The 26,820-nt window shown below is 36.4% G+C and overlaps 3 protein-coding genes across 10 annotated transcripts in view; 1 reads left to right on the forward strand and 2 right to left on the reverse strand.

Annotated features, from left to right (window-relative positions):
- Positions 1 to 3,526, reverse strand: part of ctnnd1 (catenin (cadherin-associated protein), delta 1) — a 42,061-nt gene extending 38,535 nt beyond the window's left edge. For 3 of the 7 annotated variants that reach the window (XM_056240499.1, XM_056240502.1, XM_056240500.1), the window contains exon 1: positions 3,122 to 3,453. The gene's annotated coding sequence lies outside the window, so the exon portion shown is untranslated. Of the gene's footprint in view, positions 1 to 3,121 lie in introns of all 7 variants that reach the window. The other 4 variants (XM_056240503.1, XM_056240497.1, XM_056240504.1 and 1 more) reach the window with 3 other exon arrangements.
- Positions 3,527 to 12,014: 8,488 nt separating this feature from the next.
- slc43a3a (solute carrier family 43 member 3a) lies at positions 12,015 to 20,371 on the forward strand. 2 transcript variants are annotated; one of them, XM_056240493.1, is made up of 12 exons: positions 12,015 to 12,442; positions 12,535 to 12,664; positions 13,408 to 13,454; positions 13,549 to 13,625; positions 13,711 to 13,803; positions 13,923 to 14,062; positions 16,664 to 16,803; positions 16,891 to 17,031; positions 18,072 to 18,179; positions 18,267 to 18,453; positions 18,530 to 18,650; positions 19,501 to 20,371. In XM_056240493.1, the coding sequence occupies exons 1-12, from the start codon at positions 12,250 to 12,252 to the stop codon at positions 19,642 to 19,644; spliced, it is 1,521 nt and encodes a 506-aa protein (XP_056096468.1). In that variant the 5' UTR covers positions 12,015 to 12,249; the 3' UTR covers positions 19,645 to 20,371. The 2 variants fall into 2 exon arrangements, with proteins under 2 accessions (XP_056096468.1, XP_056096467.1); XM_056240492.1 differs by having other exon boundaries at positions 18,072 to 18,453.
- Positions 19,805 to 23,321, reverse strand: LOC130075736 (calcium-binding protein 2-like). Its single transcript, XM_056240494.1, has 5 exons — positions 23,197 to 23,321; positions 22,391 to 22,525; positions 22,180 to 22,289; positions 21,174 to 21,321; positions 19,805 to 20,629 (listed from the first exon to the last, which is right to left on the reverse strand). The coding sequence occupies exons 2-5, from the start codon at positions 22,449 to 22,451 to the stop codon at positions 20,604 to 20,606; spliced, it is 345 nt and encodes a 114-aa protein (XP_056096469.1). The 5' UTR covers positions 22,452 to 22,525; positions 23,197 to 23,321; the 3' UTR covers positions 19,805 to 20,603.
- Positions 23,322 to 26,820: the final 3,499 nt, after the last annotated feature.

Here is a 26,820-nt window from a genome sequence, read left to right on the forward strand (position 1 = left end):
TCCAATGGAAGTCTATGGTTGGTCACCAAAACTGTTTTTGAACAACAATCTTTAAAAAATGTTCTGCAGAAGAAAATCATACAGGGCCAGTAAATGACGACAGACAGAATTTTCATTTTTGAGTATACCATCCCTTTGAGCAAAAAGGTATAAGGCTGTATTGTGAATAGCCACTGTCCCAACATGAAGTAGAACACCTTACTTTTACAGTTACAATAGTATATATATTAAAAATATTATGCATAATTTGCATTTAAAAAGTTAGCAATATAATAAGTTACAAAAGGTATTGAATTTATTCTGTAAGATCTGTAATTTTAGCTAAACTTTATAAAAAAATTGCACACTTGATTTTCCAAGTTCAGGACTGCCAAGGTCCTGAACAGTTGTTTTAGTGTTTCAAAACTTCTCAACATTTAAAATAACAACAACAACAGAAACTCAAATCTCCTAGTCAAAGTTACTACACTGTACACTCATTTTTGCATTGATGCATACAACAATACAATGCTCAAATATTTTGTACTGGTATGCAACTCTTCAGATCCTGATAACAATCAATCATAGAACTAGTCAAAATATTTATTTAAAAAAACAAAGAAGAAAAAGTACATATCTTCTTTTGAAGTCTCAGGACCAAATAAAAAAATCCAATCATTGCATTACGTCCGAATGCAATGATGCAATGTCCTATCTGCCTGCCAGCCTATGTTTTTCCATACCGCCGTGCACCCTGAATCACGCAGACATCACACGCCACCATGCACGTTCCATGAGGATATGCAGAGTTGTAGACAGTCAGAGCGCCGCAAACAAACAGCAGCCACCTTACAGTTCCTCCTGAACCAAAACAACAAGCTTTTGCTGCGTTCACGCCATAACCGTAATTTAGAGATGGCAGTTCCCGTGACGCTCTACTCAGAGCTGTTCATGTCCTCAGACTTGGATTATGCGTTACTATGTCAACACTATCAATGTCGAAATTAATCTGCAAAGTAGGTGGTACAAGTCAGAGCTCTGCAAGTTGTTTAAGTTCAATATTATTGTAATACTATGTGCTTGGAGACATGAGGTAATTTAACACGCTCTCGTCCTTTGCAGAGTATTCTTTTGCAGTGCGCATTCATGTGTTTTGGAGGAGGCGTGGCTTGGGAGACGCTCTGAAGGGAGGGTGGGATCTAATGCTTTCAAAGCTAGCCTCTCCGAAATTGCCAACCCTACCTTTAATATAAGGTTCAAATTTGTTCTTTAGAGTTAGTTCTTTTTTTGAATTAATAAAAATCTGTGTAAGTCACTTTACTGATTTATTGACACTACAATTCAGTGCTCTTATGTACAGGTATGAAATAACTGTATTTTGTAACTGTATTCATTTCATGTTACTTAAGAAATGATTAAACAGTGTTTTTAATAACAGCGCTGTGTCCTTCCGCGCCTGAAAGACACACCCTGCATGGTGCTCACATTATAGCCGGTCATTGCAGCGGTCAAACTATTTGGTTACCCGTCATTGAGTCGTCGTCTTCAAAGACACACCTCCCCTCACAGCTTTTGACCAATTCTTTAGTAACGGCCGGGAGAATTGAGCTCCCTCAAAGGGTGGGGGGCGTCCCAAATCGGGCGAGTGTACACATGTACCGGCCCTCTCAGGTCAAGGTAGACGAGTATGAAAAAAATCCCAAACATTCCTGCTTTGAGGCTTTTTGCTCGGGGTCTGATAAGCATCATGAGCGGCACTGACTCACGCCGAGCTTCTCATTGGACTCTCAGACTGGACGTGAGGTTAAAAAACACACACACACACACACCGTTTAACCTGCTGCTTCACACGGGTTGTGTGTAAATGGGAGTCACTGTTAACACACACACACACACACACAGACAGAGAGAGAACCGCGCCTTTCCCTTCCCCCACATTCACACCCTTTCAAAATACTAACTCAACAGGTTTCCAAACTTTTTTCGTAATGATTATTGCATATACCGATGAGTAAACTGACCGAATTTCGCCCTCTTCTGGGAAAAAACACTAGTCGGAGTCAAAGTCACGTAAACCTGAGAAATAGTCTTGTTGCACCTGTGAGTCTCCGATCAGTTCAGGTAATGCAGTAAGTGGGAATGTGATGCTCCATATTTGAATCCAAAACATGTGAATAGAGCCAATATACTGCCCTAAAAATCACAATTAAAATCAAATATATTCATTCTCACTTGGAAGTAGCTAATAATAAAAAATCCATTAGAGCCAGTAATTCATTAAGAATCACACGTATTCGTTAAATTTAATTTAAAATAAATAACGTTATATAAAATACACTGGCTACTATATTTTGCAACTCGTGTTATCAAAAAACAATGCTTTTTATAATGGTCAGGTGACTTCCGCAAACTCAGGTGTGTTAATGGGCCTTGACCCGTTTTACTTCACTGCAGTGAACATTTCACACTCACTGCCATATTCACCCACAAATGCATAACTATCCACTTTCAATTCATTATTAGAAATCATACTGACAACCCTATCAAAATACATTACGGTCCTGAAAGTGCAAAATGGAAGAAAAGTCTCACTGAGGTGTATAAACTATTGAAATCGTCAAATTATAGATCAGAGGCACTGAAGCTAACGTTAATCCCAATGCAAATCAGTTTCGGGATTCATTTGCAGACATTCTGGTTTTAACATGAGCACAATTAATACAGGAGCACCATAATAATATTTACTAAAGCACATAAAACCAGAGTTCTTAAAACCAATAACTTTATCTGTTCCATTTATCCTGGATATCTGCAATAAGGTTGGGGGGAAACACCGAAACGCTCCGCTACCTGAGGGTCTCTTTCACGAAGCCAGCATTAAAATAATAGGAAAAGACTATGCACTCGATTTAAAGATGAACTTTAGGGAATTTCAGGGAAACAAGCTTCCTCCTTCCCAATGATCCTCACGCTCGTGCCATTTCGATTAGCACGGCAGCTAACGCCACTAGCCTGCTAACATGGAGAGCTGGCTAACTTTGTTCTACTCCACTATTAAGAGGCCAAACAAGGAAAACCAGAGGACAACAAAGAAAGCCAACAGAGAGATCAGAACAAACAGAAGAGTTTCCATAGTGTCTACCTTTGTTTTTGGTTTCGTTAAAGTCCCGATGTGAGGTCGTGGCCTATCGAAACGGGCTTCTCTATGGCCAGTTTCAGATTTTCCAAGCGGTAGGAAGTGATTGTAATTCCAAACGTTTGCTGCTCTATATTTGGGCGTTTCAGCCCCACGCTACGCCAGATGCATCTGTCCTATTTTATGAGCTCGCTTTCTAACGCGTGACCTGTAACGCGTTTCCCCTGGATAAAGCAAAACAAAGAAGAAACGTGATATGAACAAATTTAAGCAGTCTTTTTTTAAAACCCACCAATCTATCTCGCTCCCCTTGTTCACTCCTCTCTTTGCTCGTCGTCCCACTGCGAAGCGTCTGACCCCTCCCCTGTGAAACAGGAGTTCAGCTCACCGACACCGCTTGGGCGGGGACACGAGTCTGACTTTTTAATATGCAAGCGAAAGAAAAACGTAATTTTACACCGCAAAAATTTGGCCTATAAATGTAAACGCACTTAAGCGCAGTTATTCGTTGTCTTGTGAATTATCAGACATGGTTAATATGCCTCGAAACGACTTTTCGCGGCACCTGTGAATGTGATACTTCGTGTTGGATTGATTGGAATCGAGTTAGGAGAATTCCACCAAAAATGAATAGTTTATGGGGAACAAAAAAAAGAATATATAAAGAATTTAAATAAAATAAAATAAACAACAATAAATAAATAACCTTGTACGCTGTGATAAAATAAACAACAAATAAATAAATAACCTTGTAAGTTTTTCTCACACAATTTAGTCGTATGTATATGTTAATATTTATTAAATCACTCCTTTGATAATAAATGAATCTGTCATATAATATTTCTTTCTTTTGTTTTACTTTTTGTTTATTATTTGAATTTATTTCTGTTTTTTTCTGTATTTCCTCATTTTAGTTCTCTTATTTAGCCTATTTAGCCTGTATGATGGTATGAAAATCAAATAATACTGGAAGCATCATTAGTGTTCCTCAGATTACAAGGGTTCAAGCAGTGTTAATTGTGCCTTGAGTGTCTTTTTATTTGTATGAATTATCTCATAGTGGGGATTGTTTCTGTTCTGTTTGATTAGAATCCTGATGGACCTTCACTGTTACCACAGAACTGACATTGCATTCAAAAACATGTGAATTATTAATGTCTTGGTCCATCTTTGTCCATCTCATTTCTGTTTGTTGTTTAGAAGACTTCATGAGGTCACTATAGGTGGATGTGTCACTTGAAGGTTTGAGAAACAGACTATTTTAGAATTACAGCATAAGTAAAGTACAAAACAATGATATTGGGTGTTTGTGATAGCATGGTTCATGCTTTCAGATAAGCTTTTTAAATGTTTAAATATTATCTGTTGACAAAAAAATGTGTCTGTGTTTTGTCTGTCTATTTTTAAACTTGAAATTGACACGCTGAAGGCAAATTTTATAAATAATTAACTCATTTCCCATATTTCTTAAACCAGGATGACTCATGATCAGACTTTGTGGGCCAGTGAAGCATCAGTCATATCATTGTCATCTGAACCTTTCATTTCAATGTGGGAGATTACAGGAACAGGACTTCCCCACCCAGGAAATCAAGCTCAGCTGATATTAAAACTCAGTTCAGATGTTGAGAACGGACCTCGACACAACCAGTCAGTATGGGAGTTTGTGGATTAAAGCATTCAGTAGTTGAGTCGGAGTCGTCCAATATAGCTCCTTATATGTTCACAGGTAACTCCCTTGACCCCAGGGCAAACAAAAACTTCAGCAGCTACAACATAGAGAATTCCACAGTTGTCCATGTGATGTTGCACATCAGTGACAGTTAAAGTTCACATATTGGTAGCCACAGGGCAGCTCGCTGCTAAAAAAAAAAAACTAGCCCAAAGTATGGGAGCAATTTAATCGCAAATCAAATGAAGTTTAAGATCACTGCAACTGTTAATATTCCATTTCGCAGGCTTTATCAAATATTTAATAATAAAGAATATGACGCAAAGCTGCGTAATTGCTATCTTTTGGTAATTTTGGATTGTGCTTTTGGAAATGATTAATCTATTATGCATTGTAAGGCCTATAGGTAACTCCAAACCCTCCTAAAACAAATATACAAACATCTTTATTATGACACACTTCTACAAATCCACACTGATGCACTGCATTATTTATACTCCAGATTTAGGCCCTAACGTAGTCTGAGGCCATTAAATATACCGTTCAAAATTTTGGGGTCAGTATGATTTTTTTTTTTTTTTTTTTTTTAAGAATTGAATACTTTTATTTAGCAAGGATGCATTAAATTGATAAAAAAGTGACAACGACATTATTGTAACAATAGATTTCTATTTCGAATAAATGCTGTTCTTTTGAACATTCTAATCATTAAAGAATCCTGAAAAAAGTACCACAGTCTCCACACAAAAACGAAGCAGCAACTGTTTTCAGCATTGATAACAATAAGAAATGTTTCTTGAGCAGCAAATCAGCATATTAGAAAAGGATCATGTGATAGACTGTAATTATGCTGAAAATTTTGTCAGCTTTGTCAACAGAGGAATGAATCATATTTTTTATATATATTAAAATAGAAAACAGTTCTTTAAAACCGTACATTTTTACAATATTTCTGTGTACTGTATTTTTGATCAAATAAATGCAGCATTGTGAGCATGAAATCCTCCCCACCCCAAACTTTTGAACGGTAGTGAATGCCCATTCAGGGCAATTGTTTATTCTGTATCTGCTGTTCACGATGTTCTCTCAGAATGCCACAATTAACGTCAGAGTGGAATACATGACCATTTCAAGGACTGACAAAAAAGCAATAAGGCCTTGGTTTGGAGCTCAAGCAGATTCTTTTAACATCAAGTGGAGAATCTTCCACTTAAATATGGAACCAGTTCTGTTGTATAAATTAGGCCATTTCACACATAATGCAGACTCTCTTGAAAAGTCCCTGAGATACAACATCATCAAATAGATTGTCACCAATGAGGAGCTAGACTCTTGGAGACTCAGATCAAAAATATAAAAGGAAGCAACCATTTAGGATTGTTCATAATGTCTCAGGACAGAAATAGGTAGAGGATTCGGCAGGTGGTGATGCCTCACCTCTGGCCCAGCAGCTGAAGTAAGAGGGTTATCACAACCTGAATGCAAACTCAGCTGCAAAGGCTGACAGACTATATAGGTGGCAAAACCAAGAAAGAGCTGATTACCAGTTTTTCATTGAGCTGACAAGAAGGGGATGCAGAGATGTTAGGATCAGTCGCAGAATGTTTATTTCTGCCAAATGTGGCAGTGATCATTGATCAAACTCTGCATGGTGCACCACAAATGACTCATGATGTTGGTTGGTTAGAGTTCTCTTGGCTCCATCTAGTGTCCATCAGATGATTCTACAGTGGTGCCATGTAACTTACATGGATGATCTGATGGGAAAATGTGACAAAGCAAAGGTATTTTCTTCCCAAACTCAGATGAGAGGTAAATTACATTGAGAACGCCTAACAATTTTACCATTATGTAAGATCAAAATAATGATTAAATCAAGGTATTGCCTATATTCTAAATATATAGCCTATATATTTTTTTTTACTGACAGCTATTTATAATGATCATTAGCTCATATATAGGTTAAAAATCTTCCAGATTTTGATCAATGTATGACTGTTTAGCAGTGCATGTGCTTAGCCTTAACAGTGCATGTTCTTATTGGAGGATTCTATAGTGCTGAAAACATTGTCAGTTTCAGTATTATAGTATGTTTTATCAGTATCTTTTCAGTATCAATTATTAGACTGCCCGTAAGGAAACTTTTCCAGTTTAGTGTGTCATACTATAGGATATTTTTCAGAAATTTTTTTTATTTTAGTATCCAGTTTTTCTTTTGCACACATTTGATCCAGATCTTCACCCTTTACACAAATAACAAATGTGTTTTTACTAGAGTCTTTTAGCACCTGCCAAGCACGTTCAAACCATAAGCTCAAACACACGAGGGCTTAATGTCAATCCACAAGAGGGAGCCAGATGGCCACAATATTTAATTATCTATTCAACCAGGCAGGGTTTATGTAGGTCAGGAACTGCAAGTCCATCATTTAACCTTTCCTGGTCATATCCTTGCTTTCGCATGCTCTGCTTTACCTCACAAATATGCACATTAAAGAGGTGGCACTTTGCACTGAAAAAGGGTAAATAAAGGCCTTTTTTATATATAGTCATGCATTTAGTATTTAAGCATGTAATTATTTAAAATAATAACTGGTGTGGACAGTTGCTGATAAATCTGTAATATTAGTTTGTGCTAAACATGTTCGTGTTCACTTGTGATCAGTGGCGGCTCCAGACAATTTTGATTGGGGGGGCAATGGGGGGTCCTGGTCATTTCAAGGGGGGTCTCATGAAAACCAACAAAAAATACAGTGAACACGGCTAATAAATGCATATTGCTGCTACTTAACAAATGGTAAATGGACTGCATTTATATAGCGCTTTCACAGACCCAATGGCCACCAAAGCGCTTTACATATTGCCTCACATTCACCCATTCACACACCGACGGTTTTTTGTTTTTAATTAATTAATCAATTGCAGTTTGCAAACAATATGCTCGAACTTTAATTGCCATAGCCACACCCATGACAGAAAACATATTTACAAAATAGTATCCTCCTCATCCTCCAATTCCTCGGTGTCCTGTTTCCAGTCTTTACTAAGAAATCCTATGAAAAATTATTTACAAAATCTTCTGCAGGACAGTTCAATTCTTTACAATAATATAATATATTATAAAAGAAAGTTAAGCTGTTACACTGAGATGGTTTAGGAAAACCATAAAGTGTTTTTGTACAGTCAATTAATTGTACAGGCAGCATTAAACCATCAAAGTTAAATGATTGTTTATAGCTTATGAATTTCCTAGCCTATATTTTCTTTAGCAGGGGGTTTCAAACTTTTTAATGGCAATGAGCCCTAAACAATACCCTTGTGAGATTCTTTATTTAGGCTTATAATATAATAAAATATATGCCCAATATAATATAATATAAAAAAATGAATTGAAGTATTTGAAGTGATAGTTTAAATGCTTCAATTTGTTTTCATATTATATTATTATAATATGAAAACAAACTGAAGCATTTACTGTAAATAGCTAGATCTAATAGCTAAATATTTTCAAGAAAAGTCAAAATGTGAACTCTTTTATAGTAGCCTAATCTGACCATGCCTGAAACTATTTAAATCTATGTAAACTAATGATGTATTTTGAGTTTGCACGCGGGTGGGTGTGTAATTGTTACCGTTCTGTGTCCATCATCCGTTATTTCCACCACTTTAATCAAACCACTCTTCTTTAAAACATGATATTATGATTTTATTTCACATGTCTTTGCGTTTCTCGTCGCCTCTCGTATTGAGATAGGCTATTTGGTCCGCACACACGACTCACTGCCAATCACACGCGCTCACATCATTCTCTTTCTTTGAAACCTGTTAACTGCACTCACCAGTTTGAGCACTGCAATTATTTCTCACATACAATCAAATGGATTTCCCCACACATTTCGCGTCAGTGGCATATTATTCTTTTCTGCGCGGCCGCGGCATCAGAAGTGCACGACCGCGCACGCGCGCAGCTTAGAGGGAACGTGATTCTTATATATTTTGTATGTCGAATAAATTATTAATTATTATTGTTCTGCGTAGTTGGAAGATAAACATTTTTAAATATTTATCCCGGATATATATTTTTTAATCAGGAAGGGGGTGGGGGGTCAAATGGGGGGTCAAAGCATTTTTTGGGAGGGTCTTGAGACCCCCCAAGACCCCCCCTGGCGCCGCCTCTGCTTGTGATCACTGTTGCCAACTATTTTCTAAGGAAAGTAGCTAACGCCTTCCCTAAAAGTCGCTAAATGTCGCTAGATGACGTCATACGATAATTAGCATATTCATGACGTCATCGCGTCGTACTTGCGTTCTGCCATGCCTAATGTGTTTTCTCTCTAAATTCATGCTCACATTCTGTATTTTAATATAATATAATATGAATGTCCAATAAAGCTGTTCTCATTACCTATATTATTTTTGTCAGACAGTAGAACAAGTAGGCTAACTATGATATAGGCTAGTGAATGACTACATTTTTTTTATATGTGTAAAATTATCTGAATTGAGAGAGTTCGGGAAATGGGTGAAAGCTCTGTGATAGTGAGTATTACAAGTAATAAGCACAAGAAAAGAACGGAATTAAAATGGTCAAACAAAACTCTTTAAAAATAAAACAAAAGAGAAGCTGATAAGTGACAAGTCCGTGAAAAAAAAAAAACAAAAAAAAACCTGGCGCGAGCTCAACACATGAATGTACTGCTGCTCGTCTCAGCCATTCACTGAACAAGGTAGACGCCGTTAGAGAGAGAGAGACGGCCGGGAGAAGGCAAGACCTCGCGCTCGCAGGACAGTACTGGCAACATCTAGAGATTACTGAGGTTTGTGTGAAAAGTCGCTAGATATGTCGCTAGTCGCTTTTTAAAAAAAATGTCGCTAAAGGGGTCTGAAAAGTCGCGACAAAGTCGCTAAGTTGGCAACACTGCTTGTGATTACCTTTACCTTTGAGTATTGCCAGGCTCATGAACGCGCGTAGACGTGCACGTTTAGAACTGCTGTTAAAGCTCGAAACGGGAATTTGCAGCGCTTCAGCGATTCCGTGATTCACATCAATGTGACGAACGTTGTGAGTAGATGTCTACGCAAACATACTCACTTTGGATATGGAGAAACTATTTAAAATTGAATTTCGATTATTTGACTGATCATGCCCATAGAATTTGTGTAGCTATTAGCCTATTGCTCAAAACTGGAATGGAAACGATGTCAACAGAATTAATTTAATTTTAGATGGTTTTAATTTGATTTGACGCTCTTTTATGATTATTTCGGATATCGCCTGCATCTGGTATATAATTTACATTATCCGTAAAAAAGTTGGACGAGGAAAACTGTTGTTCTTGTTAGAGAGATTAGAGCGCGCAGACATAATCTGGATTAGTCAACTGTCCACAGAGCGCGCGCATGTGTGCCATCATTGATTTTAACCTAATGTCACATTTCAAGAAAACTAGACACTGCAGCAGAATGTCTTAACTGCTAAATCACAATTATGTAAGGCATTGTCAAGACCTCTTGCGTCAGGGTCTCTTTTGCCTAACGTGGACATGAGACATTGATTTGAGTTAAAGCCATGAAATAAAAACGGACAATTATTTTTTTAAATGGAATAATGCATTATTTATTATAAATGATTTATCAGTGCACATCTTTAAAAAATAAAATAAAAAGTATCAAATATAAAAGTCCATATACCGCGGAATCTTTAACGTCCCCTCCCAAAAGACCTTATTCAGAGCAGCGCCATGACAGGTATGTGAGGGATAGACTAACTTTCCTTGGCATCCTCTGTAAAAAGCTGTATAAAGATCATTTATAATTTTTTTCAGCTCATGTTTTTTTTCCCTACTGATTCTTTTGTCAAATGAAGAGATGTATGTCTATCCCTCTTCCTTTCACCCCAGTTAAAAAAAACTAAAGATGGCGTTCCTGTGAATAAGGAAATACTTCCCTAGTCTATAGTAGCCTATGCGAAATACAGTAGCCTACGCAAACAGAGTATTAGAAAAACAGTAGGCGAAAAGTACCCGGATGACTTTACTTCCGGCGTATAATTCTGAAGTGTGCATATGGACTTTACTATGGCTGAATCGGAAATCCCCCCCCTAAACCCGCAATTATTCCCTTCGTTAGTCCACTAATACAGTTCACTTGAAGGAGTGAATGAAAACGTGTGAGCAAATTCTGACAGCCGTTGCGTGTAGGCCTACATCGGCTGTACACTCGTTATTGCAGTGCATTGTGAGACTGAGTGAGCGCACTCAGTAACGTCCACAATGGTTTCAGACACCACTACAAAATTGCTGCCCCCTCAAATAATGCCCTATTTGAGGGTATAGGGGGCGATTTCGATGATGTGATGTTTGGTGAGAGGGTGGGAAAAACCTGTCACTCACATGAGGTCACAGCAATAGCAAACCACAACCCAATCAATTCATAATGGACAAACATTTTTTTTTTTTTGTTGGACAAGCCGTTTCACTCAGATATATACATCACAACACGAAAGAAAAGACTATCATAACTTCTGTTCCAATCCTAATGTAAAATTACATATTTCTTTTTTTGTATCTTAAAACATAAAATATAAAAATGACATATGAAAACAATCTTCCTAACACTTTTAATTTATTATTATTAGTATTATTGTATTATTCTGCAATTCAAGTTAATATGTAAACTTTTCATCCAGTCAAATTTTTTGTGGTATTGTTTTGTTTAATGCTCGCCATATAATTAAATTACCTCTGAGCTATTTTTATTACAGACAATATGTCTCATGCCCCCAATATGGTGCTAGGTGAAGATTGTAATTTGCAGTGCAAAAAAAGACAAAAGTGATACAAAAGTAGCACAGGTAAATATCCAGTTTAGGGGTCATTATACAAAAACACGTCACCACTCAGTGCTGACCAATTAGAATCAAGTATTTTAGGGAGCCGTGTGGTAGATAATAGGACAGATATACGTTTTGGCAGAATTCTTTATATTGATTACATGGAATAGCACCAGTGAAATTTGACTTAAAACATTGCTTTGTCTGTCTTGTCTTCTTGCAGTTTTACATAAACTTCAGACACATGCATAAAGAGGGCGAGATTTGCATACAAAGTTGCTGAGAACAAACATCCATAAATGGGATCACACAAATAGCTATTAATAGTAATAAATCCCTCCCTGCAGTGAATCTTTATGCATGCACCTTAAATGTTGTCAAGTTGTTTTCCTTGAGAAGAGCATGCACAACTTAAATTTAGTTCAAACACGTGGCAAGCTTTATCTCTACCACCATATATTGGCTTGCATGGTGTGTTTCTGGTCAAATATGAGCAAGCTGTAACACACAAACAAGAGAAATGGATCAGCTAATTTAAACAGATATATTGGCAAGCATATACAGTGTGCTTTCCTATACAAGTGGATAGTTCTAAAAGTGTTCCTGACCCTGACGGTGTGGACGCAGAGGATGCTGGGATGCAAGGGATCATCTGGGACGGGGATGAGGTATAAGTTGACTCTGGCTACAGGACTGCTGGAGTGCTTGTGTTTCGCTGGAGTCGTGTTTGGCTGGGCGTCTCTCGTGTTTGTCCTGAAGACAGATGGCTACTTCAGCGATCTATGCATCAATGTGACAGATGCTAGTGGAGAACTTGGCTCAGGTGAGGTCATTTACAATGGTTGCTTTTATCGTATTAGATGGTCCACTTAATTGTATGCTTTTGGTGCGTTGCTTATCTGTTTTTCGCTTTAGATTGCAGTCTGCAAGATGAGAATCTCTCATTGGTCTTTACTGTGGCCTCGTTCATGAACAACTTTCTCACTCTGCCCAACGGATTTGTCTACGACCACTTTGGCACGATGGCAACGCGACTTTTGGCTATGTGAGTTAGTCCCTCGCAGGACGTAAAACAGAGATCAGGCAAGAATTAACAGAACTGCTGTGTTCGGGTGGAGGCAAGAAGTGTATCTGATTGTGAGTGGGGTGTGCTTTAAGCAGATAACTCTTCGTGGGCGTTTGACTGGACTCCAAAAACAGAGCTTTGTGCATCGCAGACGTTAAAAAACAGACCCTAAAACTGCCGGAAATATTTGCAAATGTAAGCTGTTGTGTAATGTTAGTTGCCACTTGTTCTCAAAACTTACAAAAAGGGAAACACTGAATCACCACAATAATATAATCACCACCCCCTTTTTTTGGCATAGATCTGGTTTTAGTTCATCATGAATGCTTTGGAATACAGGCCTAAGGTTTGGTCTCTTTTTAAACTCAGAAGATTATTGCAAAAGTGAGAGCACTTCAAAAAATGAAAGTGTAAAAAAGTAATGGAATTTTAAGTTAGTTTACTGTAAAGCAAATAGACTGAACAAAACCTTTTTTTATTTTATACAAAATATATATATATTGTGCAAAATTTGGACTGTAAAATTGGTTACCAAGCTGTGATCCAAATTTTAAGTTGATATCACGAAAATCGAGCCCTCTAAAAGGTTTTAAAGTGCCATTTACAGGATGGGTTTGTGAATATGATGATTACTAAAATATGTGATAGGGAAAAGGTCAATAAAAAAGTTGTAAGTACCCTTTTTAATACTAATGCTAATGATATAATCATTGTTTTTGTAGATTTCTTTATAGCACCGGCACTTTTATTGTGGCATTCTCCAATAAAGGTAAAGACTGACTGAAAAAAGTGAACTAATAATCACACATGTCATGAGCCTATATTCGGTATGACTAATTTTTTCTCTCTTTTTCCTCAAACAGTTCTCTCCGTTTTGCTTTTTCCTGCTCTGTCCTTCATAGCTGTAGGGGGGATTTTATTTCTAATGACAAATATGCAGGTATGTTCATGAATGATTATAGTTCATATCCATGCAATACATTAAGGGTATGCTAAATTGCTTATATTAATTATCCTCATTACAGGTGGGGAACCTTTTTGTCACTCATAGATCAACCATTATTACAGTCTATAATGGGGCCTTTGACTCTTCATCAGTTATCTTTCTGATCATTAAGGTAATCATCACAAACACACACACACACACACACACACACACACATATATAGACCTACGCAACGTTTTTATCAGCTGTTCATACTGCAACCCATGAAACCCTGTATAACCATTTCTGAAGGTGCTTTATGAGAAAGGGGTCTCTCTTCGCTCTTCATTCCTCTTCCTCTCGACCTGTAATCTTATTCATCTTCTCCGGACACTCTTCCTTATGCCAACATCACACATTCCCTATCCCATCCCAGAGGACTACAAATATGGGTGAGTGAAACGATAAGCGTAGTTTATATTACCATTCGAAAGTTTGGGGTCAGTAAAATTATTTATTTTATTTAGCAAAGATGCATTATATCAAAAGTGACTTTTACATTGTTACAGAAGATTTCTATTTTAACCCTTTGATGCACAACATGGGTCTAAATGGACCCGATTGAGTTTTCATTTTCTATATCTTTGCAAGAAATTAATTCCATCATTCAGTATTCCAGGTATTCCTCAATTAACTTGTTTTAAATCATTACAAATCCTTATTTAAATTTTTCCTTTCTTACTTTTCGAATAAAAATCGTTTTTGTGTCACTACCCTTCTAATCCGCAACATGGGTCTAAAAAGACCCGTATTCATGTTTCTTTGCTGAATATTTGAAAGCAATGTATTTTATCATTTATTAATCCATGTATTCATTAAATATCTTGTTTTTTATTTCCACAAATCATTGTTTATTTTTCCTTTCTTACTTTATAAACAAACACGGTTTTTGTATTTCTACATCAATTTTACACACATAAAAAAAATGACCCATATAGGAACCTTTGATATTTATAAATAGTATACATATATTTACTGCAGAAAACTATTCATCTGCCACACATTTCACAATTCAACACGGCTGCTTTTGTATATTTCATGCATGTAAGTTTTATTTAATAAATTTTTTGTCACAGAAAATATTTGATATTTTGTGAAAGACATCTAGATATAGCCTAATATTTGAAAGTTTAGGCTAAGGTTACCTTCAATACCTTGACCTTGAAATCCATTACTAGTGCAAAAGAGAAACATGTCCAATACTATTAGCTAGCTTGCGGTCGACATATTCTATTTGATCTAATGTTAGCTAGGTCAACAAAATAAAAGTTGCAATAGAAAGTTATATATACAAGTATATATTGTCGCTGTTGGGCAGAAACCTTGTACCTCCATATTAATTTTTATTTGTGGTCATAAATCAATGCAATCGGTCACATAAGCCGTCGTGTGGTGGGCGTTCTGGTGCACTATGGCTGCTGTCGCATCATCCGGGTGGATGCTGTTGCACTACCCCCTACAGTTGCACTACACTACAGTTCAATTTCAGTGTTATCGGTTATATGTGTGTTATGCGTGACAAAGTGGCCAATAAACATATTTCAAGTGTTACAGTAAATGTGTTGATCTAAACAACTGTGACAATGGTTATTTTAACAAAAAGCTTTCTTTATTCTTTTGTTTTATCACGCTTGCATAGATGGGTCATTTTAGACCCATGTGTGTAAACTTGATGTATTAACACAAAACCTAGGAAATATTAAAATATAATTTTGTGATAATTGAAAACAATATATTTAGAATATTCATAAATCATGAAATTTATAGATCATGAAATATTAAATGCTCAAATAAAGTGATTTCAAAAGGTGAAACAAAAAAATGCCAAGCCATGCATGAAATAACATAGGAAATGAATACGGGTCTTTTTAGACCCATGTTGTGCATTAGTGGGGGTATCCATAACTTGCGCATCAAAGGGTTAAATATATGCCGTTCTTTTGAACTTTCTATTCATCAAATTATATTAAGCAGTACTGTTTTCAACATTGATGATAATAAGAAATGTTTCTTGAGCATCAAATCAGCATATTAGAATTATTTCTGAAGGATCATGTGACACTGAAGCCTGGAGTAATGATGCAGACAATTCAGTTTTACCATCACAGTAATAAATTAGATTTTAAAATATATTAAAATAGAAATCAAATATTGTAATAATATTTCACAATATTAATGTTTTTACTGTTTTTGGTGAGAATAAGAATCTTTCACAATAATAAAAATCTTACTGACCCCAAACTGTAAGTAATACGCAAAATTCTGGTTTATTTGAAACTTTTATATTATAAAAAAAAAAAAAAAAAAAATAGTATCTATATTTAGTATATTTTTACATATAATAAAAATAGACTTAACTACATACACTCTAAATAAAAATAAAGGTTCCAAAAGAGGGTTTTCACACAGCGATGACATAGAAGAGGCATTTTTGGTTCCCCTAAAGAACCTTTCATTGGTCTGTACTTAAAAGTACAGTTTTTTCTTAGTGTGCTGAACATTTTAATAATTTTAAAGAAACATTTTTCACAATAAAGAACCTTTTGGAAAGATTCCATGGATGTTAAAGGTTCTTCATCATTGATGCAAATAAAGAACATTTATTGGTAACACTTTACTAGGTTCATTAGTTAACATTAGCATGACATGAACTAACATGAACTAACAATGATACATTTGTTACAGTATTTATTCATCTTTGTTAATGTAATAAAATAAAACAGCTGTTCATTGTGTGTTCATGTTAGTTCACAGTGCATTATCTAATGTTAACAAATACAACCTTTGATTTTAATAACATAATAATAGTAAATGTTTAAATTAATATTTACTAAGATTAATAAATGCTGAAGAAGTATTGTTCATTCTTAGTTCATGTTAACTAAGTTAACTAATGAACCTTATTGTACAGTGTTACCCATTTATTTTTAAGTTTATAGTACATAATTCATACTCTTAATCTTAGTAACTCAAATGCAAATCCTTATATACAGGATGAGCTGTGCTAAATCAAATAGCTACAACGTTGAGCAGTACGAGGCAAAGCAGGACCCGAGTTCAGACAGAGGAAGAGGTGCAGATGATGAGCCACTGGAGAACGACTCACTACAGCAAACACACAACTCTGAGAAAGGTGCTGCTTGGCCATCATAGATCTTACTTTGGTAGAAAATGAGAGGAACACGATTGCTGACTTAAATAAAGTAATTTTTTTCTGTAGACAGTTTTAGGAGCTGTGTTCTGTCCTGGTTCTTCCTGTGGCACCTCATATGGCTGTCAGTCATGCAGCTTCGGCATTATTTCTTCATTGGAACTCTGAATCCAATGCTGAACAGACTGGCCAACCAAGACCCAGTCATTGGTAAACAAATTGTTTTCTCACTAGGATGATGCTTTTCACTGAATTCTGTAAATCTTTGTTAATGGTAGGACTTTCTGGAACCGGAATTTGAATTGGAATGACAGGAGGAGGAATTCAACACAATCACACATCAGACTTTGGGGTGATTTTAAGCATTTGGCTAATGAAGTGATTTTGCACCATGCCCCATAAACTTTTGTATTTTAATATATTAAATATTTAATCAATTTTAAATATGTGTGTAGTGTACATACACTACCCGTTAAAAGTTTGAAATCATTAAAATGTTTAACGTTTTTGAAAGAAGTCTCTTATTCTCACAAAGAAAGGCTATATTTTTTTCGTGTTCAAAAATACGGTAAAAACAGTAATATTATGAAATATTATTACAATTTAAAAGAACTGTTTTTATTGTAATATATTTTAAAATGTAATTTATTACTGTGATAGCAAAGCTGAATTTTCAGCATCATTATGTCACATGATCCTTCAGAAATCATTTTAATTTGCTGATTTCTTCTTATTACCAATGTTGAAAACAGTTTTTGTTGCTTAATATTCTTGTGTAAACCGTGATATATAGATAAATATATATAGATAAAAATGTATATAATATATCATTAATATATTAACTTATATATATATAAATTAAATACTAATAATTTCTGTCAGTGACATTTATAACTGATTATTAATATAATCTTATATTTTTGGAAATATCCCATATGCTGTGTGTATAACCATTTTTATGGGTCATTTTTTTTACACAAAAAAAGCATTATTAAAAACTATACTTATAACATGTTTAATTAATTTAATTTTAATTCTACTTTTAATTACAAAATCGAATTACAATTCTGCATCCTTTTTGTCACACCAGCTCAAATTCAAGAATTTAATTGGATTTTGTTCAATTGTCATCACAATTCTGAATGGCGTTGGTAACTCACCTAGTTGGAACATTTTCAAAAGCCTTACTGTGATAGGTGCAGAATTGATAGGTTATGACTATGATTTCTTGATCTCTTTTTCATTCTTAGTGAGTGAGTACACCAATGCGTTTGCTTTCACCCAGCTCTGTGGAGTTCTCTGTGCTCCCTGGAATGGCCTGCTTATGGACAGGCACAAAAGAAACCCCCTAGGTCCAGGTCAGCTGACAGAGAAATCTGAAGATCTGACTTCTAACAACGCACGTTTACACGAGATCCATTTCTTACTCCCAGATCTTTTTGCAGGCGTGTCCGAACGAGAAGCAGACCTGCACTCGTCCGTTCTGTCTCTCCTCCTCACCTCTCTGCAGTGCCTCTTGTTCTCCATCAGTGCAAGCATTCCGTTCCTCCCTCTCCAGTACGTCACATTCATCCTTCAGGTCCTTAACCGCTCTTTTCTCTATGGAGGGAACGCTGCATTCATCAGCATAGCGTAAGTAAATGTGATATAAATATCTCGATTGTCGCTAGACTGGCAGACTGAGTGGAGTGAATCCGAATTCCTACAGGTTTCCGGCCCGCCATTTTGGAAAGCTGTATGGGCTAGTGATGTCCCTATCAGCTGTGGTGTCATTGCTGCAGTATCCCTGCTTCGCCCTCAACAAAGTTCTTGGAGGAGACCCCTTCTATGTAAGCGAAACATTTCACCAAAAAAAAGGTTTTAAATGACAATATACTGAGATACTGTTGTGTAAAAATAAAGACAAAAAGTATTGTCACGCTTTCTGGTTCACAAATGTAAGTGAAACATATCTGTTGATGTGAACTTAGTTCTGAGAAAAGTATAGGGTTGAATATTTTGTTATATAATATAATGTAAATTCATACATTATAAGTGTCCATTTAAGGTTTGAAATACTTTTTTGGGGCCGCTAGATGTTGATGCTTATGGAAGCCAATTTCTGGAATAAAATAATGCTTCGGTAAATCCTAATTATGACATAAAAAGTAAAAAAATATGACATACAAAGTCATGACATAAAATATATATTTTTAAATGTCAGAATTTAGCTTTTATCTCAATTTCCACTTTTTATGTCATAATTATGACTTTTACCTCATAATTTTAACCTTTTAGTTCATAATTGTGACTTAGTACGCTGTCAAAAATGTAAATAAAATAAAAGCTGTAAATAAAACAAAGATTATCGAAGTACATTTGACTAGAAAACGTTTTTCTACTTCAATATTTCACGTTTAATTCAAATGTATTCAATTCAATTCAATTTCTGAGTAAAAACGTTTTTAAGGGATTAGTATGACTTTTTATGTCCAAAGCATAAAAATTGATTGGGCTTCCATACAATACCTGCGACTAAGTTGTATGGTTAAATAAAAGCCTATAAAAAGTGAGTTCTTCACATCAAATTTGAAATCCATACAAAAGATCCTCATAACGATTTCCAGCATTTGCCTAAATTTTTCACTTGCTTTTTCACAGCTTTTATTGTAATCAGTAAATGATATTGTATTTCTGTAGGTGAACGTCATCTTGACTGTCCTGACTCTACTGGCCTTCATTCACCCGGTCTATGTGTTTCTTCACTGCAGAGAACTGGCAAAACAGAGAGAGAATTCACAGAGCATTTTAGAAGTCTCGATACATGAAGTATCAATGTATTAATTTAAATTAGTTCAAATACTTGATTATGCAGAGATCTGTCTTGGCCTTAGCTTTTGTAAATGACAAAGGGAATAGTAATTACGCATTGTGATTATTGTGTATTCACAACTTTTTACCACCAAGATTCAAATGCTCAGAAATGAGAGTTAACAGTCAGAGGTTTAAACGAATTCCATTTAATTGAATTAGTTATTGAATATTTACAATCGTTATGAATACAGAAATAACAATAAAAATATTAAAATATGTTTTTTATAGTTCAGTGCTGTTGGCAAGAACAGTTCGGAAAACAAAAACAAAAAAACATCGGTTTAAACACAAACATATGCAAAGGGAGATCACATGGGTGTCAGAAACAGGTTCTTACAAGGGATCTCCATGGCAATTGTGTTCAATAATTCCAGACTCTTCCGGAGTTGTATGATAACCAGTTTTGCATGCTAATATCCTGTTGTTCCCACAGGGAAAGCATAACAAAGCCCTAAAAGCATCATACAGGAACTCTAGACCCATTAGCCAGTGGTTTACTTTCCAAAACACACATAATACTGATTTATATCTGCCTTTGCATTGTCAGTCCACAATGACCATGTACATCTTGTATACAAATGTCAGTAGTTAAAATTAATTTTTCATAGCATGCTTTTATAGATAATGTGTGCTACAGACTGTGGTCCCCTTACAATTCTGAACAGAGGAAACCTCTTTAATAAATTAGTTAAGTTGTTGTGGTCTTTGGTCTAATTTGACTTAGTCTTTTTAGGTCATGGTTAGTTGGTCAGAACATAGTTTTCCTTTCCTTTGTCATAAAAACAAGCCCATGTGTGAAATAAAGGTCTCTGTATGGAAAGAGCATGGTTTAATTACATAAGGTAGTTAATTAAAGGAGACGCATATTATTTCACTCTTCAGGAGTTGGCAAACTGATGGCTTTCTCCCTTTGTCATGTGTCCTCTAAGTTAGCGAGACATCATTCGGACAAACTCTGTGGAGGGTAAGGTGAAAAATAGTTAGTTTGTCCACGCAAAAAAAAAAAACACTTCTACAGAGAGTGGAACTTTATTTGATACATTATGTGTAAGTCACCTTAAATAAATGGTCTTTTTGGGCAGGGGAGTAAGTTTTAAGTTATGAAAAAAATGCTTTTTCATATCATAAGCTTAAGGGAAATTTTATTTCTCATTTAAAATGAATGCATGCAGTGTCATCCATTAAACATAATGTACTAAAAAGAAATAATGAGAGACGAAAAGTTCCTCTTCAATTAATCAGCTGAATTATCAAAGTACTTCTTCAGGTTTGCAAATGTCTTTGCAGTGCATCCTCTTGAATCTACATTAGTGCAAGAACAGCTTTGGTATATATATATATATATATCAACATGCCATATAAATAGAATTGACTCATACCATTTAAACATCTTTTATATATATTAACATAAATATAGGCTATATAAAGATTTACCTGAATACACATGCAAGAATCAGTTCAAAATTCAAGAATCTATAGAGAACAATTCCCCTTCTAACCTTCAAAGTCAACCAGGCCGTCTCCATTGAGGTCAACATCCCTGAGGATCTCATCAATCTCTCTGTGGTTGAGCTGCTCTCCCATCAGCTTCTTCATGGCTTCCCTCAGTTCAGCCAGACTGATCTGACCATCACCATTGGAATCAAACTGAGAGAAAGAGATAAATTAAAAGATTAGTTTAGAGAGAAAAAAGTGTGACTTGAGAAGACTTTGGAATACAATACGCCAAACAATTCATTAGTGTTTTTTAGTGATTTTCTGCTATAGATTTTAGTCTTATCATGTCTACACCCGGTGTGAACAGCATTTAAAAATGTCCTCACTCGACCGCTCCAGACACATCAGTGCGTCCGCCATCTTGCAACGGTCAGCGTGTCGTCATTCACAGTAAGAATCAATGATGTAAACCGCCGATAATTAAATTCCCAAAGAAATTGGATAACATTTTACATGTGAGAATGTGTTGTTGTTTTTTTAAAAATACTCAATATTAGGCTAGATGTTTTTACTACGGTACTTTTAATGTTCTTACTTTTATGATCACTTTTTAATGTTGCGTTAGCTGACGTCTTTGTCTTGTTGTATTAAGTTAGGCTAAATCATCTGCTTTCATACATGCGTCCAACTACTGTTGCAGTCTGCAGACACTCATTCAACTTTCTCTCGAATGTTCACGGACTAGTATATAGTGGGCCATTGAAACGGCCGCTAATGAGGCATCTATGTATATATGTATATATATATATATATATATATATATATATATATATATCAGAGTAATGACGGTGGAAATCAAGCTTTGCCACCACAGTAATAAATTACATTTTAAAATAGAAAAACAGTTGTAACAGTTAAAATGTAAGAATATTCACAGTATTACAGTTTCTCTGTATGTTTAATCAAATAAACGCATCATAGGTGAGCAAGCATAAGCGACACAAAACATTTCTGTTAATTATAAAGGGGTTAATAATACTTTATCTATACAGTTATTGGATCACCAACCTCTCTAAAAGCTTCTCTCAGTTCTTTCACTCCAATCATGTCTGCAGTCTCAGCCAACATCTTTGGGCCCATCAGGTCTACAAAGTCCTCGAAGTCCACTCTACCGCCACCTAGTGAACAAGCACACGATCATGTAAGAAGTTATATTTATGCTCCTCTTGAGTATAACTGAGATAATTAGCCTAAGTATAATGATAAGGTTGCCACTCACAGATCTGCTGACTGAGTTCAATCAGCTCCATCTCTGTGGGCATGTAGCCCATCGTCCTCATGCACTCGCCCAGATCCTTACAGCTAATGAAGCCGTCCTTATCTTTGTCAAACTCGCGAAAGGCTTCTTTCAGCTCTGAAGGCAGAGAAAGAAAGAGAACATCTTCCTGAATTTGTTGACATTATGTAATCTGGCAGTCCAAGTAAGAGGATTCTGAAGGATAAAGGTACGGCACTCATATAATTTGTAGAAGGAATAGTTCAACCAAAATGACTCGCACTTATGCAATTGCAAAGCCTAAGCCAAAGCATTTTTTTTCCATATAAGACGACAATGAAATCATATAGTAAGCAGAGTCTGTCAAGCTCAGTGGTCCTGTCTTTTAAGGTGTGAGAGCGGACTGAAATTGAATCAGTTCGGTCAAAAGGTTTAGAGACAGGAAAGAACCAATTCCATTTGCCGTTTTTTTTTTAATATGGGGAAATGTGAATGAGAGCTGTGGAACATTCTTTGAATTTCTCCTTTTCTGTTCCACAGAACAAAGAAAAAGGCTTGGAAAGACATGAGTGTGAGTAAATGATTTTCATTATTTGGGTGAATTATTCCTTTAAATGTATCTTACCAAGGGATTTAGAGGAGACTGAAGGTAATTTTTTAAATATATAAACAGAGAGAGGTAATGGCAAGAATCCATGTGGAAAGAGGGAGAGAAGTCAATAAGCGAAGGAACCATATTATTTTGGTTGGTGGGAGGGTTTATCGCTTAATGAAATAAAGCATATCAGTGATGTTGGATATTTCTGTACCTTCAATTTCCTCTGGCCGTAGATCTCTGTCCTGTAGTGAGTACAGATTTCAAAGAGACATACAGAGACAAACTATTAGGACAAACACATTGCACATTGATCACGTAGACAGGCAGACAGGCAGACAGGCAGACACACACACACACACACACACACACACACACACACACACACACACACACACACACACACACACACACACACACACACACACACACACACACATACCTACTTAACCACAATGTGAGGACGTATGACTGGGAACCCTACCTTTAGGGACACCCCTTTCTGAAGGGTCTAGAGACAAAAGAAAGACATGACTGCACTTCTGGAGAAGCTGTCATCACACTTATCACTTGATTTTATTAATAAAAGTCTTCCTTAAAGACCTGACATTTTGCCTTCACTTTAGGGACAGTATTTTTTATGTCCATTTTGGGGACATTAAACACAAACTCTGATCAAGTCATACTTTGAGGACCATGGTGATACACAGACTCTGGTTAAGTCATACTTTGAGGACCATGGTGATACACAGATTCTGGTAAAGGTATAATATCAGGACTTTGTTGAGATGGTATATATTTAGTGAGTAAACAGTTTTTTATTTTTATTTTTATTTCGTCAAGATCACAGAAAATGGGTAGCCAACATTTTTGTCTGATTTGTAGCTTGAGATGAAGTGTCCTTCACTGCTCAGTTGGGGAATGACAATTAACATTCAGAAATATTATTCATTTGACTGTATTTGATTGATTGACTATCAGAGAGAACCAAAGATGGAACTGAAGACAATAGTGTCATTATTCAGCTCAATTCTATTTCAACTGTAAAACAGCTCTACAGAAGTCATTTAATAATTGCTGAAATTTTACAAGTTATGTGCCTGAAGTAGAGGTCAGCACAGGCTTTAAACTTAAGCCCAAACCCGGCCCGTACCCGAAATCATTTAACCTGACCCGAACATTACGGTTATATTTTAAGCCTGAGCCCGACCCAAACCCGAGGTCCGTTTCTCAGTAAATTGCTTTTTTTTTGTGCAATATGCTGTATTTTATGATTGCTTGCCACGATAATTAAAAAAATAAGCTACATGTACAAACACCGTTTCACCAAGGCACATCGGCCCCTCATCAGTCAGCACACAAGAAAAAAAAGAGAAAAAGCACAGAACTTACTAATTACGAAACTTTGATGAGGTTGAAAAGGTGAAACAGTCATAAATTCCCCTGGAACCCAAACATTAAACTTCATAAAGTTTGCGCAGTTGCACAACTATTTACACAAATATAGCCTATCCTTCTCAGTCCGAGTTATGAATGAAGGGAACAGCATCGCGAGCTGATGTTTCAGCGCATCCTCTGACTGCGTGTTGTGACTGAAATTGTGTGTGCGGGAGCACATGCACAAAAAAGTTTTGTAAAATGATATATGATAAAATAAAAATGATTCATATATCATTTTACAAAATTGTTTTGTTTGTTATTTCGATCACATCACAATCAGAGGAGGACGGCTGAAACTGCACACATCTACTTTCTCTCTCGCGTGATCGTATAATTACGATCACAACACAGCAAGCAGCCGAGCACACGGCACGCAAACTAATATATATATATATAGCCTAAATAGTTTTTCTAAGACCACGGCCTGCATCCCTCTAGTTAATTTAGCATCGACTGCAAAATAATCATTATCACAAAAACATCTTGAGTCTTTGGCTACTCACTGGTAGCCTGGTTCTACCAGACTCTCGTACATTTCATTTGTACAGAGAGTCTGGCCTCGCTCCATTGAGAAACGTTTACTTCCTTGTAGGCGGGTTCTCTGTTAAAGTTCAAAACTATTGGATCTGCCCAGCGTCACTCAGGATCTGCCATAGCCAATCGCTAACGTGTGGTCGTGACGTATGTCATGCGCCGTAACCGGCTGGAAACAACAAGTCCGAATTCCATATTCATAAATCTAAATATCTAAATGCTAAACCTCTCTTTCTTATATTTGTGAAAGAATTTTAAAAATACCTCTTTTCAATTAAGTTGTCTGAGAACAAAAAAAGCCTTAAAAACATTAACTGTTTGTAATTATTTTCCTTTTTCAGTGTCATGTAATTCTCTTAACTTGTTCATGTTTATTTTATATTATCCTCCTACTGTTTTATTTTTGTTTTGTTTTTATTATTATTTTTTGTTTGTTTTTGTATTATGTTTTCTGTTATTACTTGTGTATTGTTTTAAGCAATAAAAAAACAAGTCCGAATGATCAGAGGATTATGTTTAGAATAAGATGTCTGTCAACGAGAGCTGCATGTTTTGTTCATCGAATTTAAGAGTTCAAGGAACAATTCTAAATTCTAAATGTTTATTTGACACTAAGGACAGTGATGTATTCAGTCAACTGTCGAAGCTGGGTGTAATCATTAACAATACGCCGCTGCGGTCGTTTCGGATCTGCCGCAAATGCTGTACAGTGATCATCGTGCACGCCGAGCTGCCCAGCACCAACTCCTAACCTTTCTGCCTCCCTCACTTGGTCCTCCATTAGTGCAACAAGAGGAGACGACAACAACTATCGGCTTTGCATCCTATCGTTCGCCTTAGCTAACTCATTCACCACTAGCGGAGTGAGCTGGAAAATTAAACTTTTCCCGAACCCCTTGGGGAGGAGGGCCACAACATCATGGCCACCAACAACACTTAGCAAACATTGATCTTGCTCCGGCTTTAACTTCTGGATATTCGGCAGTTTTGCAACAACGGACCGAATAGATTTTCTCACGTCTTTCTCCGCTGCCATTACTGAACTCCAACTCAAACTGACGCGCTACATCAACGTCATCGTTCTCAGCCACTCCCTCTGTTCGCTGATTGGACCGGTAAAAAAATTATTTCTGGAAACCAAAGTCTACAGCACAATCCCAGACGTAGTACTGAAGGAAAATAAAATTGAGCGGAAGTGCGTAGGAGGGCGGAGCCAGGCTAACTCACTGGGGCTTTAACACATTAGTCATGTTCTTCTGTAAAGTGTAGTAATTGTCCAAAAAACAAACAAAAAAAACACACACTTCAATTAAATGACTCTTTGGGGACTTGATAGACACACACACACTCCGATTAAATGACTCTTTGGGGACTTGAGAGACACACACACTCCGATTAAATGACTCTTTGGGGACTTGAGAGACACACACACTCCGATTAAATGACTCTTTGGGGACTTGAGAGACACACACACTCCGATTAAATGATTCTTTGGGGACTTGAGAGACACACACACACTCCGATTAAATGACTCTTTGGGGACTTGAGAGACACACACACTCCGATTAAATGACTCTTTGGGGACTTGAGAGACACACACACACTCCGATTAAATGACTCTTTGGGGACTTGAGAGACACACACACTCCGATTAAATGACTCTTTGGGGACTTGAGAGACACACACACACACTCCGATTAAATGACTCTTTGGGGACTTGAGAGACACACACACACACTCTGATTAAATGATTCTTTGGGGACTTGAGAGACACACACACTCCGATTAAATGACTCTTTGGGGACTTGAGAGACACACACACACACACACACACTCCGATTAAATGACTCTTTGGGGACTTGAG

The sequence above is a fragment of the Rhinichthys klamathensis genome, unplaced genomic scaffold (assembly GCF_029890125.1).
Source record: "Rhinichthys klamathensis goyatoka isolate OS25496 unplaced genomic scaffold, OSU_Roscu_1.1 h1tg000601l_1, whole genome shotgun sequence".
In the NCBI taxonomy this organism is placed as follows: domain Eukaryota; kingdom Metazoa; phylum Chordata; class Actinopteri; order Cypriniformes; family Leuciscidae; genus Rhinichthys; species Rhinichthys klamathensis.

Bases quoted from the DNA above. Each gene is read 5' to 3' on its own strand.
- LOC130075736 (XM_056240494.1), bottom strand. From the start codon at position 22,451: ATGAGGACGATGGGCTACATGCCCACAGAGATGGAGCTGATTGAACTC. The intron at 22,290-22,390 runs GTGAGTGGCAAC...CTTGTTCACTAG, and splicing joins TGAACTCAGTCAGCAGATCT to GTGGCGGTAGAGTGGACTTC. The intron at 21,322-22,179 runs GTTGGTGATCCA...TCTTTCTCTCAG, and splicing joins TGAGAGAAGCTTTTAGAGAG to TTTGATTCCAATGGTGATGG.
- slc43a3a (XM_056240492.1), top strand. From the start codon at position 12,250: ATGCTGGGATGCAAGGGATCATCTGGGACGGGGATGAGGTATAAGTTG. The intron at 13,626-13,710 runs GTATGTTCATGA...TCCTCATTACAG, and splicing joins TTCTAATGACAAATATGCAG to GTGGGGAACCTTTTTGTCAC. The intron at 18,454-18,529 runs GTAAGTAAATGT...GAATTCCTACAG, and splicing joins GCTGCATTCATCAGCATAGC to GTTTCCGGCCCGCCATTTTG.